Genomic DNA, 18,671 nt, shown 5'->3' on the forward strand with positions numbered 1-18,671 from the left:
GGCGGAAAAACCAGCACACTCGCATCTGCCCTTTAAAGAGACACAGCTGTCATTAAATCAAAGGCCCAATGTTAACATTAAGTTACCATATGTACTTGTGTGTGTATAATAGGCATACTGACAAAACACTCAAAGAAATGCCTAGATGACACTTCAGATCCTGAGCTGCAGGTGGAACTTTGCCGGAAACGAAGTGTGTTCCCTCCGCCACCTGGAGTTCTAAAAATGATTTGGTTTGTGGGGGGAGTTTGAATGTCAGAATAAGACTAAAATTTTAGTCCGCATCACCTGCATCACCCACCAATTAACCATGAACTTCACTGGGTGACTTTCAGCTTATCTACAATACTTCTCACAGTTTGCGTGAAATGAAAATGAGTCGAAAAGGCTGGGAGTGTAATCCCTTATTTCTAAGCCATTTAGAGCACGCCTATTGGTTTCCTTTCCAATCAAGTTAGGGCAACTGTTATCTAGATGGCGCTGGGCATTCAGCCTGAGATTTTAGAAACGCTTTCAAATGCATATACAGGTAGTCCTCAACTTATGACCACAATTGAGCCCAACATTTATGTTGCTAAGTGAGAAATCGGTTAAGTGAGCTCTGCCCCATGTTATGACTTTTCTTGCCACCTTTGTTAAGTGAATCACTGCAGTTCTTTAAATTAGTAACATGGTTGTTAAGGGAATTTGGCTTCCCCATTGACTTTGCTGGACAGAAGGTCGCAAAAATGAGGATCACGTAATCCCGGGACACTGCAAACCTCATACATGCGAGACAATTGTCAAGCATTCGGATGTAAATCACATGACCATGCAGCTGCTGCAACGGTCATAAGTGTGAAAAATGGTCACAAGTCACTTTTTGCAATGCCGTTGTAACTTTGAACGGTTACTAAGTGAACTGTTGTAAGTCGATGACTACCTATATAGCAATATACATTCACACATTAAAAAGCAAAAACTGTTTTAGAATTGCCTTGGCCAACAGATGGTATGGTGCAACTTTTCTAAGCTTGGTATTTCACTGATACGTGTATGAAACACAGCCATCCCACTCTATCACAGCTAAACGGCACTGTGAACTATCTATTGGGGGGGGGGGGGGAAGCCATTTCTAAGATGCTTGCTATTTCCTTGTCATGCAGCCTGAGACTGATGGAAGCTGCTATCCAAAATATGTGAAGGACACCAGATTACCTACTTCTTAAAGTCTGCAGAAGGGTGGGGATATTTATGTTCCTAATGAAACTAATAGCCAATTCTCAATAAAGTTATGCCCAAGTAAATGTGTGCAAAGCAACCAGGCCATTGGTGGGTTTCAAATTTTTTTAGTACCGGTTCTGTGGGTGTGGCTTGATGGGCGTGGCAGGGGAAGGATACTGTAAAATCTCCATTCCCATCCCACTCCAGGGGAAGGTTACTGCAAAATCCCCTTTTCCTCTGGATCAGCTGGGACTTGGGAGGCAGAGAATAGATGGGGGCAGGGCCAGTCAGAATTTTTACTATCGGTTCTCCGAACTGCTCAAAATTTCCGCTACCGGTTCTCCAGAACTGGTCAGAACCTGCTGAAACCCACCCTCTGAACCAGACTTTGGATCAGCTGGGGCAATATCTATCTTAAATCATCTTGCGGAGGAGACCAATGGAGCCGAGGCAATGGTTCTATTCGGGAAGTTCGCTTTTACTTCACCCACGTTAGTCAGAAACGGTCCAATTTGGATTAAAACTTGCTCAAAGCAAGAAGCCACCGCTACGAAAAAGCCTTCTCTTTTCCTTTTCCTACCCTTACCTTACTCTTTTCTATCTGGAAATATTATTGCAACGAAGAATCTACGCGTTGCAATGGTCGAGTTCCAGGGAAACGATAAGACGCCCAAATAGAAACGAACCTGAAAGCGAAGTTGTCCGGCGCTGGCAAATGCCGAGGACGCTTTCGCTACCCAGAGAAATTTGCAGAGCGCAGTGCAGTTCGGATTTTAAGTGCTCCGCGAGCCAGATTTACAAACTGGAGATAAACTTGGGGTGGGGGCGTTAAACCGCGATCTAGCAAGGAATGAATATACTCCACTAAAACCGCCGCTCCCCTCCACTTGCCCGTCTTTAGGAGGAGAACAGTCCACCAGAGAGAACAAAAATCGCTTTTCTGCCTCTTCTTCCTTTTTAAAACGTTGATCTCCTGTATTCCCCCCCCCCCCAGTATTTTTTAACTGAAGGATTTAAAATTGCCTTTTTTTTCCTTTTCTTCTTCTTCTTCTTCTTCTTCTTTTTTTTTTTTTTTGAAGCGGCGGCATGGACAGGAAAACAGAAGGGATGGAGGGGCGGGTTTCAGTGGTTGAGAAGGAAGGAACCGTCTTCATATTTACTTGAAAACAGATTGAGATTTGGATGACGAGAGGGGGGTGGGGGGGAAATCGCTCTGGTTTTATCCTGGATTTTGCTAGCAATGCTTGGTGCGTGTCACAATGGGGCTTATTCCCAGGCATGAAGCGACTAAATTTATTTCCCTATGGTAACAAACCGAGGGAACTAGAGAACGATCTATAAAAGCGTTATCTCCATTTTTGGCTAAACTCAAAATAGATGGTGGTAAAGTGGAATATTCTCATAAAACCCCGAAAGGCTATAGCGAGAGATTTACCTGCAAGCCACCTCAGTGAAATACACAACTATCTTTTGAAGTGATTTCCTTCCTTCCTAACTTTCCTTCTTTCCTCCCTCCCTTTGAGTCAAGGGCAGCTTATTCTGCTACTCCAGAAATGCATCAGATGAACACAAATAGTGGTTTGAAAATAAACTTCCCAAGGTAAATCTGCTTCCAGATGAATTTATTTAGGATCAAAGACAGAAAACCAATAATTATTCCCAAGAAATGGGAAGCAGAAGAGATAATTCAGCCTTCACATAGGATAGATTCACTCTTTTACAAAGATTTGTTTCAGTCTCCTGTCCTTCACACAATTAGATGGTAGACAACTGAATAAAGGGGTCACTAAGGGGAGAAATTGCATTGGGTGGTTTTTCCCAGGCAGAGAAGATGACAGCTGAACCAACTTTCAGATGAAATAAATGAATATATGTTTTTTATATGGCCACTATCCCTTAAGGCAACCATTTAGAGCTCAAAGGTCCTTGATTTGGAGCCGTATGCATTTTTGCAATAGGTTCCACACCAACAACAATTTATCTCTCTAGGGACATAAGAACATTGGTCTTTATTAGCAGAACAGAGATCAAGAATGAATTCTTAAAATATCTCTCCTATTGCCTTGCCCGTGGGAAATTGTTTTAAACCAGTGTGAAACTTTTTAATTCCATCATGAAATTCCATCAATAAATTTACAATGCTTTGATCCTAAATTCATTCAACAAATATCCTTTCTTGTTTATTTTCAACTGTTATTTTAACATCTTAAAACATGTGCTTACTTAGCAGTGGTTGGAATTCATTTCCATTGTGTGTGTAGAATGTTGTGGCAATAACAACGCTTGACAAAACACTCTTCTTTTTCTTTCTTCAGTGAAACAAAATCAGTGAGCAATATTGACATGTAGTTGCAAAGACCCAATGAAATCCAGATACACGGGAGAAACAAAATTTTGCTGATGACACCAAGAAAATATTTGTAATCCTCACACAATTTTGCATTCAGAACTGATCTAATGGATCCGGAAGATTTCATGTATTGGATTGGGTTTATTTTCAATTTGTGCAAAGAGTTTCCAATTTTAGGGGGGGGTTCTTTAATAGCCCTACCTTTTCTCTAGGGCATTTCTATAGTAAGACACAAACTGAAGAAACACATTTACTTAAGAAATGTATTTATTTATTGAGCATAAGATATTCTGTTGCTTTTTCATAGAGATCCCCAATGTACAAGACTGAAGGAACACTGAAAGATATTTAATGGTGAAGTTGCAAAGATGATGAAGATGAGTGGAACTGGGTATTCCAAAATAATCTTTCCCAATTTGGTGCTTCAGATATGCTACACTACTAACCTCTTATTATTCCCAGCCTTCCTAACAGTCTTCATTACATTGAAGCTATTTTCTTATACTACAGAGCCCATTGTCCTCAGTGACATAGTGGTTGGTGGGGGGGATAAAAGTCATAGTTGTAATACATTTGCAATATATTGCATGCCAGATTGGGAAAGCTTAAATGTAAATGGAAGTAAATCTTCCCTCTTTCTCATTGTCCTAGGCTTTGGTCCCCAAATAATACAGAATTTGGGGGGGGGGCAAAATTTAAATAAGGGAAGGTAAATAGATTGCACATATGCAGTAATTTCAAGTATGGTACTTCTTCTGACCATTTAATTTAAAAAAAAAACTGTGCTAGCTTTCTCAGAATGAAATCTTTAGTAAGCAGAAGGCTTGTATGAGAATAACTAAATTCAGCTGAGAATTCATTAGAAGAACAAACTTTCTTGTCAGTCATCTCTACAGAGAGAGGGACGAGTATGGATAACTCATTGAAGTTACCGAGAGAAGAGAATATTTGTAGCTCCGGGTTGTAGTACCGGGTCCTTGGTACTCTCTGAGCTTTGTTGTTTTCTTGCAGATGTTTCATTACCTAGTATGGGCAATGAAACATCTGCAAGAAAAAATAACCATACTCAGAAGGCACCAAGGAACCCTCACTGAAGTTATCCTCACTGGAAGAGAAAACACCTCTTTCTTTTTTAGGGGGTTATAGAGAACCAACAGTTTACCTGGGGACAGGTCACCTAATTCCTTAAATTCAATACCTGGCATCTGTGGAAGGGTCAGAGGAAGGTGGCTGGACTCTACAGAAGATTGTCTGTAAGGCTAAGGGAATGTGTGAGACAGGAAGGGCAGAAAAACTGAATGCCTCCTTCCTTTTCTGTAAAGTTTCCTAGCTTTGTGTGGTGGGATTCTGAATAGCTTTGAAATTTTTTTGGCGGAGTGTGGGGGAGCAGCATTGGGGCTGGCTGGTCTGATTTTGGACCCATACGCTGCTTTGTCCTTGTTGCCAAAATAGGTGTTAAGAGACCTTGTCCATGAGTAAAATGAAAAGGAACACAAAAGCAATGGGCTTCAAAACAGTTGAACATTTTTCCCTAGTACATTCCTTTCCTTAGTCTATTTCTTAGTTCCATCACTGTTGCCACTGAAGCTGCAAATGAGTTGTGTTGGTGTTCAATGCTGTTCCTGGATTTTTAAAGTTCTCCTTTGTAGGATATTAGAAAAAGCACTTTTTTTTTTTTGCAAGAATCCCAAATCAAAAGCAAAAAGCAAAACAGGCATGTAAAACTTATGAAATTTTATTGGTTACTGATTTTTAAATTCACCTTGCAAAGGGATTCCTCATTAAAAGAGAGTAAAATCAATCAGTGATTTACAAAGGGGACCAGCACTGAAACTATATTGCAATATACAAATGAAGAGTCACACTACAGAATAAAATGAATTTTAAGAGACCATTATTATATTCACATTTAAAATTTCTTATGGCACCATAAACTGCTAATTTTAACTGCTGTTAAATCTTTTAAGACTTTTTTTTTTTTTTGCTGCAATAGATTAAGACAAGCGGCTCTTCTGAAAATGTTCACATTTATAGAATTCACATTATGGCACATTTCAAAGTTCAACCAAAATGAGTATATTCAGGTTGGTTGTTTGGAATCAGCAACAAGATTGCTTATTCTGAGTAATCTATTTCAAAGGGCTCTTTTGGAACGACAGTATTTCAATTCCCTCGAAAATATATTTTATTTGAAATGCCAAAAGGAAAATATTAGAGTGGGGTGAAATTATAAAATGATAAAATGGATATTGAGATGAATCTTTGATGTTCATGCTTTATGCCAGTGAAAATCTTTTGTTAATGATAAATAAACTTCATTTTCTGACCGAAATAAAGAGACCCTCAGAGCAAAGCAAAATTGCCAAGCCTGTCTAATATTAGAAAGGGATGGGTTTTGTTTCTTTGCTTGTTGCTTTGGATCTGATGAATTTTTTTCAAGGAATGCATCAGCTCATTAAGCAAATTAACTTGGCAACAGTTCCATAAGACGTGCATGTTTATTCTGAGAACATTTGCTGACATAATGAATTCGATTTCAAGCAAATACCCGAAACTCCATCATTCCATTTCAGCAAAAGTATTTACAATCTGGCACATTTGGGGTTTGTTTTGTTTTTTTGGCTTATTGTATATCTCCATCACCTGAGAAATCATCACTGAATAGTTTGCTATCAAAAGACACAAGAAGTAAAGGGAGATACTGAACATTCAATTCAATGCTCTCTCCCAGCTGCGGAAATAGTCGCACAAAGTATGTCTTCTGAGCTACAACTGCTCAGTTGGGCCCCTGGTTGCTTCTACAGCATGTATCTGGATCATCTGGAGTCAAACGGGGCAAGAAAAGATACGTGAGGACCAGAAACAGGAACATTTTGGAAGTGATGTGAGCAAAAGATATATGCAAGCACTGGATGTACCCAATGAAAGATAAATTTTGTGTAGAGAGGCCTCTCCCTAATGCTAATCTTTGCTAGCTGAATCCATCTTCCTCTTCCGTGTACAGGAGCAGCTCTGGATAGCAGCTGCAGAGCAAAGTTCCTGGCCTCTTGAGTTGCAGATGATATTCCTGCGAGCCTTACCAGCTAACAGCTTCTGCATGCAGGTGATCTAGCCCAATTCTGGCCCTAGTCAAGTCCCAGCCTTGGGTTAGAATATTGGAGGAAGTCATTTTTTATAGGCAGAGCTCATGCTTCCATGCCTTGGAAGGGTTCTGGCTACCTTACCAGCATGGGGCAGGGTGGAGTGCTGCAGAGGTTCCTTGGAAGGCTCAGCGAGCAGCCCCTTACCTTTCCGAGTGTGGCTCTTAGAAGAGGCAGTGGCTTTTTTCTGTGATGGGTGGAGGTAGTGGGGGAAAGCAAGGATGTTTCCCAGTTTATAGATTCTGGAAGGTAGCATGGAAAGAGCTTTTGGGGTATTGCAGGCCTGTAAAATTGTGAGGGGGTTTGGCTAGTCCCAACATCAAAGTTCTCTAGCTCGGATTGCCATATTTGGGGGTCAATAAAAAGGGACCCTGATATATCTCTTTCTCATACACAGAAAGAGAGACTTCTTATGTTTTCTCCTTGGCAGAAAAGTGGTTCCTGAGCAGGAGCTACTCACAATACAGTACCTGAAGCTGATCCTCAACTGCAAGCGTGCGGGAAGAAGCATGTCAGCTCAGATAGCAAGCCAGCCAGTTTCATGCACAAGTATGCAGGCGGGTTAGAGGGAATACAGCCACCAGTTATTATCTTAAAAGGAATACATGCTTGGAAGGCCATGGATGGCATCCCGTCCCTATTGCTTTGGGACACCTTGGTTCTCATTAGAGACCTGGAATGAAAGAAATCCCTATAGAAACAATGGGAAGAGAAACAACAGAGAACTGGGTGACATCTTACTCTAAAACTTTACAGTGGCATATCCTCATCATCACCATTGTTAGTGGCTTTGGGTTCCAGGGAGAATCTTTAATGCTCAAGCCAGTTGGGATGAATGTTGTCTAATATATACATATATGTATAAATAAAGATAATGATATATTCTTATCATCTGGCAAATGATACATTGATAAATTGGCTTTGGAAACGAGTAAATCATTGTTTTTAGGAAATACATCTACTAAAAGAGTAGAGTAAATACGTCTACTCATTTGCTCATATGGAATAAAGTTATTAACAGCAACCTATATTTCTCGAGTAGGCAGGCAAACTGAAACTGGTCTCATCTATTGATCACTGACACATTGAAATGTTAACTTTCTTTGTTTAAAACTATCGATATTTCTATTTGCATTGTTCCCATTTCAAAGACAGATAACTGAGAATGTGATGGGGGGAAAAACAGCACCTCGCCCATAATTATTTTTTAAAATTATTTTAATTTTCATATTGTATGTATTTTAATTCTGGCTGTTCACCGCCCTGAGTCCTTCGGGAGAAGGGCGGTATAAAAATTTAATAAATAATAATAATAATAATAATAATAATAATAATAATAATAATAATAATTCACTCAAAGAGCAAGGACTTGATTTTCAGTTCTCCCGTCTGCCTGTCGTTTCGGTCGGGAGAAAAATGAAGAGGTTGTAACAGCCTGAAAGCGAAAGTCTTGCTCGGAGGGTCCAGTCAAAAAAGCCCACATTTTGGCCTCTCTAATCAGGCACTTTTAGTACCCTCTAAGGAAGAAGCAACAGGGGTGGGGGGGGAGGCTATTCCTAATTTCTGATTGGCCAAAGTCCCGTCTTGATTGACAGCCCTCCTCCTCGCTGGGCTCCGCCCCGTCCCAGCCACTTTACTGACACTAATGAGCAAATTCTTCCCACCGGTCTCCTGCCTGGAAGTGCTGACAGATCAAGGCAACAAATTTCAATTCCAAGCCCTAATTTGTGTCCGCAGAGCGTTTGTTACCCATGTCAGAGCTGTTCGGCCCCTCAGACGAGGCAGAGCTTGCGGGAGGAGAAGGAGGAGGAGGGGAGGACGAGAAGCCCCGCTTTGGCATACCGGGATCGTCTGGGCTTGCAAAGGGAAGAGGAGGAGGGGGAAACGCTCGGCGACCCACTTCAGGCTGCTAGAAGGTGGATGCAAAAGGAGCGGCGAAGCCAAGCGAAGGCGAGCGGCGCGGCCTGGAAGAGCAAAGCAGCCGGCGGGGGCGAGAGAGAGAGAGAGAGAGAGAGAAGACGGGAGGGTTCCAGTTGGCCGCTCCGACATGGCAGAGAAGCGGAGAGCCTCGCCTTGCACCGTGCTGAGCCTCAAGGCTCACGCGTTCTCGGTGGAGGCGTTGATCGGAGCCGAAAAGCAACAGCCGCCGCCGCAGAAGCGACGAAAGCTGGCTGGAGCCAACGGGGAAGAGACGCCGTCCGAAGGTAGCGGCGTCGTCGGCCACGGGAATAGCTGCGACACGGACTCCGGCGAAGGCGCCGGACAGAGCGCTTCTTCGCCCTCCGGCGCTGAGATCTGCTCGGCCGCGCCTGAAGTAGCGAAGAACTGTGGCGCCCGGGAGGTACCTCCCGGTAAGTCCTTGCGTCCTCTTGCCTTCACAGCCCCACTCTCCGCTTAAGAAAGACCTTCCCGCCCCGCCACATTTGCAGATCATAACTGAAAAACGGGGAGGTTTTTCCCTCCCAAGACTTCCAATGGTCCCAATCCCCAGGCTGACGTCTCTTCTCGGACCGAGAGAAGGCTGTTGTAGCTTGGCTCAGCCTCAGCGGCCTGTCCTTTTCCCTTCAATTTACCCTGAATAAATCAGACCGAGCTGTCCCGCGGTTTTCAGAAGCATTGACAGGGTCCGGTTGTAGTAGCAGAAAATGCAGGATTATTAAAAAAAAACAAAAGAAAAACCGGGCAAAGTTCTAATGCTTTACTAATAGCAATAGTAAAGCACTAATAACACTAAAATGAAAAGAAGTGAAGTGTAATCTTTATTCTGTTTTGTTTTGTTTCTGGAAGGAATTGTTTTCTGTGGGATTTGCCCCAACTGAGTATATATATATTAGCATGTTTCAGCTCCAGAACTACTGCTTTGCAAATTTCTTTCCCCAATTGAAGGAGACTCAGCCCCCAGGAGCTTTGCAATTTAGAAGGAAAAAAGCATAAGTCCAATTGGAAATAAAGGAGACTAAAAATCACAGGAGGGTTGCCTTCACCCTAAAAATGAACCCATTTGCTTGAATTTGTACAGACATAACCAGACTTTAAGTTTTGGCCCATAATTCTAAGTTGCAGAAGGTTTTGTACTGTCTAAGCTTAGTATCTATCAGTTCTTATATGGTTTGCATAACGGAGCGAAAGAGTTATATTTATTATCATTACTGACAGGGTAGAATTTTTAGGTTGCAGTCTTCAAAATATATCTGGTGGTGAATTGAACTAAATGGGAATAAGCTCCATTCAATACCCCATAGATATGTCTAGAAAGGTTTTCTCAGATGAACGGCACATGATCTGAAACCTGAGTTAGTTCGACTTAAAACAAGATCTTTATATTTTGTGGACAGACATTACATTTTAATTTCTAAGAAAAATAATCCAGTTTACTCTACATCACTAGTAATCTAATCACTAGTAAGAAAAATGATTTAATCATTTATATTAACTTAAACATGGATGGGATGCACTTTTCAGCTTCTCTCTTTTAATTGGACTGAAATGTTATTTATGACAATGAAACCTATTATTTTTTTCTCGATAGTTACAGTACTTCAAAAATATAGATGTTAATATTTTAACTCCCCCCAACAGCTGCATTGGATTTAATTATGGTCCAATTCAGTGTATGCAAATCAAAATACACTGAATATATTTAAAGTAGTGTTTCTACCCTTTAAATTGATAAAATAAGATATTCCATACTTTCCTTCAAGTGAAAGAAAATATGGGTGACCACAGGTTTTCTTACAAACATGAATTTGGTATTTAAACTAATTGAAATTTACAGATTTATCTTCAAATATATTTTGGATTGGATTGCTAAATTCATTTATTTGTTTGTTTGGGCAGTCCCTGCAACCAAAGTCCATTGTGGTGTTTTTGCTTATTTGTTTGGTAATGGTGTTTTTGTGGGTGCATCTGATAAAGAGGCCTAAAACCCATGAACCTTTTTTTTTTACAATACATCCGAAAATGAAATAATACTAAGGCTCTTTGTTGTCTCAATTTACTTCCAAGTCAATACACCCAGGGTGGCCCTGCACGCCTGGTACTAGATAAAATCAGCGCAGAAAGGAAGAGGGTCTGGATTTCAGTTAATACTTCCTTTCTGCCGCCTTTTAAGTAGGATTTGGGGCCTACGCTGTGAAGTCTCCACAATCAGCTTCCAATCCATTCTAAAAAAAAAGAGAGAGACCGCAATTAAAAGACATGCAAAGCATTCAGCATGGCGAAAACTGTCTTTCCTTAAATTGAGGCTGATTTCAGTTCAAATGGCCCTGGAAAAGGGACGGCTGTCGATAATAGCCGTTAAAAAAGAGCGAATGTGAAACCGACTAGACTGCTTCTGGTTGAAGGCGATTTATTATTTCCAGGAAGCGGCGGCCCCTAATTGACGTTTAAGCCTCCGATGCCTTTTTTTGCTGCAAGGGAAGCGCGAGACGGCAGATCGCAACGAACGCGCCGGGTCTTTAAAACGTTATCTCGCCGCGCCGGGTGGGCCTCGCGCTATTTTTTTTTTTTTTTTTTTTACATAGGGACGCTCGCGGTGGGGGAAGGGAATGAATTCCCGCCTTTTCCCAGCGAGATTTTTTTTTTCTTTTCATTTCTTCCGAGCCTTTCACCTCGCTTCTTCGCCCCCCCCCCCCACGCCCCAATTGTTGCCCGTTTACAAACACCCCTCGTTGAATTTAGGCTCGAGGAGCTGTGACCGTAGCAAAAAAAAAAAGCACTGGGGGGGAGGAAACAGGACGAAAAGCACGCGCCCTTTTCTAAGGGAGGCACGTGCGCATGAAGCGCGCGGGAGACTTGGCAAGGGTATAACAAGCGAATCACTTCAGGCGCCTTTTCCCATTGAAAAAAAACAAAACAAAAAAGCGTTAGTTTCGTGGTTAAGGTTTCTATGGGATGATGATGATGATGATGATGATGATGATGATGATGATGATGATTATTATTATTAATTATTATTATTATTATCCCTTCCCACACGGGAGCGTAATGGTAGCTACCGTAGTCGCCTCTCCTTTCGGGCTAGGCTTAGCGCTTTTTAAGCCATTTATTTGCCCTAACCGCCCTCTCGTATCTTTCCCCCCCCCTCCTCTGTTTTGATTCCTACAGGTGGGTGTGAAGAAAGTTTCTTAAACGGCACGTCGCCCCCTCTGACTCCCGCAGGCCCGGCCAAGGCTGCCTCGCCTTTACTTGCCCCGCAAGTGCCTCGGGTGGACCTGCAAGGCGCGGAGCTCTGGAAACGTTTCCACGAGATCGGCACCGAGATGATTATTACCAAGGCGGGAAGGTAAAGTCTGGGCCAATCGTCCCACTCAGTGGTTGGGGAAAAAACAACAACCAAACCGTCAGTGCAGCTAAATCTGAGAGTCTGCGCAGCTCTGACATTCGCTATGGAATTCTGTTTGGGTAGAAGGTTTTACGACCGAATTATATTTCCTTAGAATATGGTGGTTACACGTTGCTCTTCAGCATTCGGTCACAGAACCGAACCCTTTTCCCTCAGCGAGTTTTGCTGGTGGATGGGTTTTCAAATAAATGGATAATCAATCACGGTCTGTTTTTAACGTTAACTATTGAAACGCTCTTCCATCCCCTCCGTGTTGATTTGGAAGTAAATCTTAAAAGTCAGAATATGTTTTGGAACGAAATACCAAATCGAAAGGCAAACTTATCTCCAAGTACATATATTCAGTATTACAGGGATTGCCTGTAAATCATTTGAGTTAATTACCATATTCTTATATTGCCAGACTTTGAGATATATTTTAAAATACGGGGTACAGTTTTAGTAACAGTCCTAAAGATGAAGTTCTCTCCCCCCTCCCCCCCCAGCTAATAGCTGATCTTCAATATATTCCTTGGAAAGGCTATTGGTTTGAAATTGTTTATTATCAATAATGATTAGTTTTTTAAAAAAGTCTAATATTAGGTGTGGCTTGAAATGTTATTCTCTGTTGTATCTATTTTTTGTTCATAATAGTGAAAATATTTCACTTACCATTTCTAGCATCCTGAAGTATGAATAAAATTTCTCTAGATGTTTTCTGATAGAAAATCAAAAGATTTTCAATCAGAAGCAAAATATTCAGGAGAGATCATTGGTTGCCTTTGGCTTTCTCCTTCAGATAATTTGTGTTGTCTCAAGCATTTTTCATGTTCAAACTTTTACCACTGCTAATTAAACAAAAACATTTACTGTTCTGAAATTTGGAAGTTTAAATTATCTCTAACATGTATATTTAAGAATGGTGGGTATGAATTCAAATTGCTGATATGTGAAAATAATTTAGCAAATTATGAAACTGGAGAGGCCATTAGAATTATAAATGATGCAGAATGTGAGGAATGGTAGTTTCCTATCCATTATTTTAACAAAACTACATTCTCCTAAAAATAACTTTTTCTTATTGTCTAAAGAATGTATACAATATGATAAAAATCTGCATTGTAGAAATATATCTGAATGCATTAAAAATGACAGAAACACATTTGATTGAAGCCATATGTTAACTTCTTCATTTTCAGAGAGGCTTTATTCATGATTGAAATGCAGTATTAAAAAACACAAGGCAACACAATTTTCCTGTCAATTTTTCTTTATCTTACAGATTTAAAAAATGTTAAAAACTAGTTAGCCACAGCTAGTTTTGCTTCTTGGGTTTTTTTAACATGTTAATAATTTTATTATTTCTAGAATGTAATTTAGATTTCATATTTTTAGAAAAAATATGCCCTCTATATGAAAATAAAAAGATACTATTTCTTTCTTATGAAATTCCTTTGAAGCTCAAGAGCTAATTTGAGAAATACATTACAGTACTTCATAAATTTCAGTTAGACAGTAGCAAAATTGCTGCGTGGATTTTTTATTCATCTTTTAATGAAGTAATTTTTGAGGTAATTTTTGAAATAATTTTTCCTCTCTGAGGGAGATGGGCAGTTTAGAAATACTTTAGAAATACTATACTTAAGTCTTTTTACTTGAAAAGTGGGGGAAATAATTTATAATTGTCTTTATACAGAAGTAAATCCCATTTGCATTATTGGAATTTGTTTCTAAATACACATTTATAATTTTACCTTTATGGATATATATATGTGTGTGTCTGTATACCAGTAGTATATGTATATAATTCAGATGTAACCATGATTTGGAGTTTATACATATACACAGTTATGTATACATACCCCCCCAACATTATAAGTAGTATAACCCTATCCTGGAAAATTCATCTCTAAAACTATGCTTATTGTTTCTGTAACATATATTCATTGTTGAAAAGATGACATGCTATAATCTTTCACTATGCTAATTATTAGAAGCAGCTGATAAAGACAAGTGATCTTTTCCCATGATAGAACTGCTAGCTTTAATCATCTGTTTACATATCAATTTGGGTGTGCGCGCATGTATGCATGTATGGTAGAGGGAAAATGTTTATGTTCAGGACTCTAAGACATGAAAATGAGCTATACCTATTTACTTTTGAGAAAACATTTTTAAGGATCAGAATGGCAAACTGAAAATTGTATTTCCGAGTGGCTGCAGCTGCTACTTCAGCCTGGGATGTGAGTTTTAAAACAGAGCAACAAATTAAAAGCAAAAAATAACTTGCTAATTCACATTTATAGTTATGTGGGGTTGAGTTTGTTCTTTGAAGGAAATTCACTAACAAATAAAATACATGTAAAAGTTGTTGAGACATAATGTGTTAGGGTTGTTTTGTGAGTGAATGGTTCAGATGATTTAAAAAGGAAAAAAAATCCTGCAGATAACTTTAAATGAGAAAGAGTTGAGGGTTTTACTTCAATCATGTACCTGATTTTGTGTCCAAATCTGCTTTTTATTAAATACTCTTTCTATATTCAGACGGATGTTTCCTGCAATGCGAGTGAAAATTTCAGGCCTAGATCCTCATCAGCAGTATTACATTGCTATGGATATTGTCCCTGTAGACAACAAAAGATACAGGTAAAGTAGCATTAATATTTAATACATGGGACGAGGGAAATATAGTTTATTTGGAAAATAACAAAATTGTGCTTAATTCCCTTCCAAATTCCTATCTTCTTTTCACCCATGAACAATCCCAAAGCTGGTGATTGTTTTTTGTTTTTGTGTTTGAGTTGCATTATACATTTGGTTCACATTGAATATCCTTTGTTACCAATTTTTTTCTCATCTTGTAAGCAACAGTGTTCAGCTCTTTAGTTGCAAAAAAATCCACCATAAGTAGTAAGACTGAAATGAAGTGGATTGTCTATACTGTGTGCAAATCACTTTGCTATCCCAATTAAGAACAACACTGCATGAATATAGAACTACTCAGTGGCTAAAGTTACAAATATACAAGGCAGCTGTAATTTGTCTGTTTCGCCATGGAAACTATGTCTTTACCTAGTCAAGAGGCAAAGGTGAGTGGTATGCCTTATTGAGATCTTGACATTTGATTAGCAGGTCTACTAGAGACAACACAGAAGCCTTTTCCAGATAGTAAAAATCCTGGAGGAGACTATAAAGCTAAAAGAAGAAATGTACTTGCTTTGCTTAAGCCATAAAAAGGTGGTGGGATGGAGTTTGCTTCATGAAGCAGTTATGATAAAGCATCCCTTTAAAGCTTATACCTGGTCTTTTGCTTAAAAAGAAAGGGAAATGGAAGAAATATTCAGCAATTTTAATACCCTTTTTTGAATTATTTCAAGATGGGATATTATTGCATATGTTTTACTGGACTGAATACATTTTCAAGATGGATGCTACATGGCCATAATGGAATTATGATTATTCCACGGGATATTGGTAGTCCTTCTCTCCTTGGTTATTTCTTTGTTAGGGTAGATGTGTAGTAGTTGATTTTCATGCCAACTCCAGTAGCAAAGATATAGCAAAAATAGTTGTTCAATTATTCTTGTATATGCTTCATGAAGCTAAACAAATGTCCTGAGATAGATTAAATTAGATTATTTCTTAAATTAAAATGAAAGTTGAAGAGACATTAGTGAAATACTTGAGAAACTTTGACACAATGTAGAACAGAAGCCTATTTTTAAAATATTTCAAAAGCGAAATGGAACAAAGATAATTTTCTCTTTTATAGTATGTGCATTAGTTAGGTAATGGACCTTTTGCTGGAATACATAGTTCTATATTTGGTCTTTGAAGAAATAATGAGGCTGGCTCAGTAAATCATTACATCCAGTTAAGCAAAGGGTTTTGCAGATAAATTCATTCATACCCATTAGATTAAAATACTATCATTAATGGAGTTTAATGGAGTTCTGTTATTCTCCAGTTTTGATGGATATTTTTCAGTTTATATAGCCCAAAGGAGTGAATACAATTCTGAGAAAATTAACATACACCATGTGTATTCTTCAATGGTTCAACCATATTTGTTTGGTTTATAAAAACTAATAGAAGGAAGCTAGCCTTGAATTTCATTTTGTTGTATGATTTCCAGATTTTAATAAAACATGTTTAGGAGCGTATAATCGCAGGCAATATACATTTTCCTCCTTGAGAGTATTGTACAGCTTACTGAGATTCACTTGAACATGGGTTGATAGTTATGGGATCTAAACCATTGACTGACTTTGACTGTCTTAGTAGATGCCCTTCCATTGGACATTTGATAGGAGAATGAATTTTTTGTGATCCCCCTTGAGCTTTTATCACTTTTAAACAGCATAGTTTCCTTTTGAAGATTGTCCCTTGCTTTTCACCTCAGTGTTATCACAAATTGGCTGATTCCTAGTCCTATCTATCATAATCCAAAAATAATGTTGTTGTTTTTTTTAAATACAGTTTGGTATGGATTGGGTGAGCAAACAAAATGAAAGCATGTAGCTGCTCTTGGCTGATAAAAAGATAAGCGAATTCAGATACTTAGTTTGAGGATATCTCTAGATTTAATCATGGTTTGGATACTTCCCTTTCATAGGAGTCATTTGCTCGGCTCCAAATATGCCTGCTTAAGGTGTCTGACTTAGCACTGGTAAGACATAGTATAGTTACATCTGGATTAGATCACTTCCAAACTATGTAGGGTTGTTTTTGAAGATTGGAAACTTCAGCTAACTTAAAATGCCGCAGCCAGGCTGTAGATGTAGACCAATTATAGAAAGAGTATAACTTTTTGACTACAATATATGGCTGGTGTTTTGTTTATGGGTACAATTCAGAATGTTTGTTATAAATTCTTAGATAATATAAGGTTAGTTTATTGAAGAATTGTCTTCTCTGAGATGAGCTGCCCAGCTGTCAAATTCTTCTAAGCAGGCTTCTTCTCTATCTCTTCCAAGTTTTATACGCGTTTGGTGTAAATTGGAGAGTCTTTTTCAATGGTTTGTACCACATTTGGAAGTCACTGATGAAGAAAACCTGGTTGATAGCTTTCTGCTAACATGCAAAAATAATTTTATTCAAGTCAATATTTGATTTCATTTAAACAATTATGTCTCTTTTGCTCCTCTGTATTTAAACCTTTATTTTATTTAATAATGTTTATGTCATTGTACTGATTTTTAACTGGTTTTTAATCAAGGAATGTAACTATTAACCATATTGGATGCATAATTAAATTACATAGAATTAATATTTATTTCTAGTTTTTAGTATGGAAAAGCGAGGCTAGATAGCAGGAGACTGAATTCTAGTTCCACTTTAGCTATGCAACCTGTTCGTTTGGTGATTTTGTGTCTGTTACCGGTAGTCTTCAACTTACAACTGGTTGCTTCATAACTGTTCGAAGTTACAACAAAGCATAGTATAGAAAATACTGGAAAAGTTTGGTTCAGCTATTTAATATGTGCTGTTACTTCTGTGCAATTGTTTGCAATCATGGAATGGATGTCAGTAACATTTATTAAATATGTTAATGTAAGATTTCAGTCTTATAGATCTTTGCCAAGATGGTATATATCTGCAATTCCCACTAGAATTCCTAAATTTGTAGGAAGGGAAATATACTGAATGCTTTCAGAAAATTACAAATTTAAGAAACTGGACATTCGTTTTCAGAATATCTTTGCTATAAAATTAGGTGGTTCTCTGAGGAAAATATTGTGGTTTTATTTATTGGAAATACTTTTAAAACCATTGTTGTTTGAAAATGTGTTAATGCATTCTTTTTTTTAAAATCCAAGTTATTGAATATAATAAATACAACATCCTTATATTTATTCTCCTTTCTCTAATTCTGATTTTTTTTAAAAATTATTATTTATATGCCGCCCTTCTCCGGAGACTCAGGGCGGTTTACAAGGAGTTAAGCAATAGCCTTCATACTTTTGAATATTTTATACAAAGTCATCTTATTGCCCCCATAAACCAGGTCCTCATATGTTCTGAAACATCATCCTAATTGATTCTAGTGCATAATATTGTAATAATACTTTAATACTTTGACCCAGTAATTTATTAAAACAGCTGAGAAACCTCAGTTATCATATAAGGGTCAAATAAATATAATTAAAGACAGATTAATAAAAAAAAATTTATGAATCTGAATTGCACTTGATCAGCTTCAGTTGCAGATCTTAAATAAATTTTCTAAATCTTATTCAGTAGGATTTCTTTGCTTAAGATTGCTCTACTTCATCATTAATGCAAATATGTTTGCAGGTGTTACACAAAAAGCCATATTTCTAAATAACAACCTAATTTTTAATTTAATTTTTAAAATATTTATTTTTTACTACTAGCTTTATCAAAATTTAAAATTTAAAGTTACAACTCATGCAGATAATTTCACATCTGCATTCAATTTTGCAGAGAAATAAGAATGTTAAACTTCCTGCTAAATGATTATCTAAACGTATGGAAAAAATGTTCTAAATATAGATTTAATGTTTGGATACACCACCCGCCCTTCTTTAAGTGAATGGGCAGTTTAGAAATAGGAAAATAAATCAACATAGTCGGATGGATGGATGGATGGATGGATGGATGGATGGATGGATAGATAAGAGAGAGAGAGAGA

The 18,671-nt window shown here is 38.3% G+C and overlaps 1 protein-coding gene across 1 annotated transcript in view; it reads left to right on the forward strand.

Moving 5' to 3' along the window:
* The first annotated feature begins 8,407 nt into the window (after nt 1–8,407).
* Nucleotides 8,408–18,671, forward strand: part of TBX18 (T-box transcription factor 18) — a 29,654-nt gene continuing 19,390 nt past the window's right edge. The window contains exons 1-3 of the mRNA XM_070954209.1: nt 8,408–9,044; nt 11,800–11,977; nt 14,561–14,662. Of these exons, the coding sequence (XP_070810310.1) occupies nt 8,741–9,044; nt 11,800–11,977; nt 14,561–14,662 (584 nt within the window). The 5' untranslated portion in view covers nt 8,408–8,740. The remainder of the gene's footprint in view (nt 9,045–11,799; nt 11,978–14,560; nt 14,663–18,671) is intronic.

The sequence above is a fragment of the Pituophis catenifer genome, unplaced genomic scaffold (assembly GCF_029215685.1).
Source record: "Pituophis catenifer annectens isolate HBS135680 unplaced genomic scaffold, rPitCat1.0.hap2 SCAF_1, whole genome shotgun sequence".
NCBI lineage: Eukaryota > Metazoa > Chordata > Lepidosauria > Squamata > Colubridae > Pituophis > Pituophis catenifer.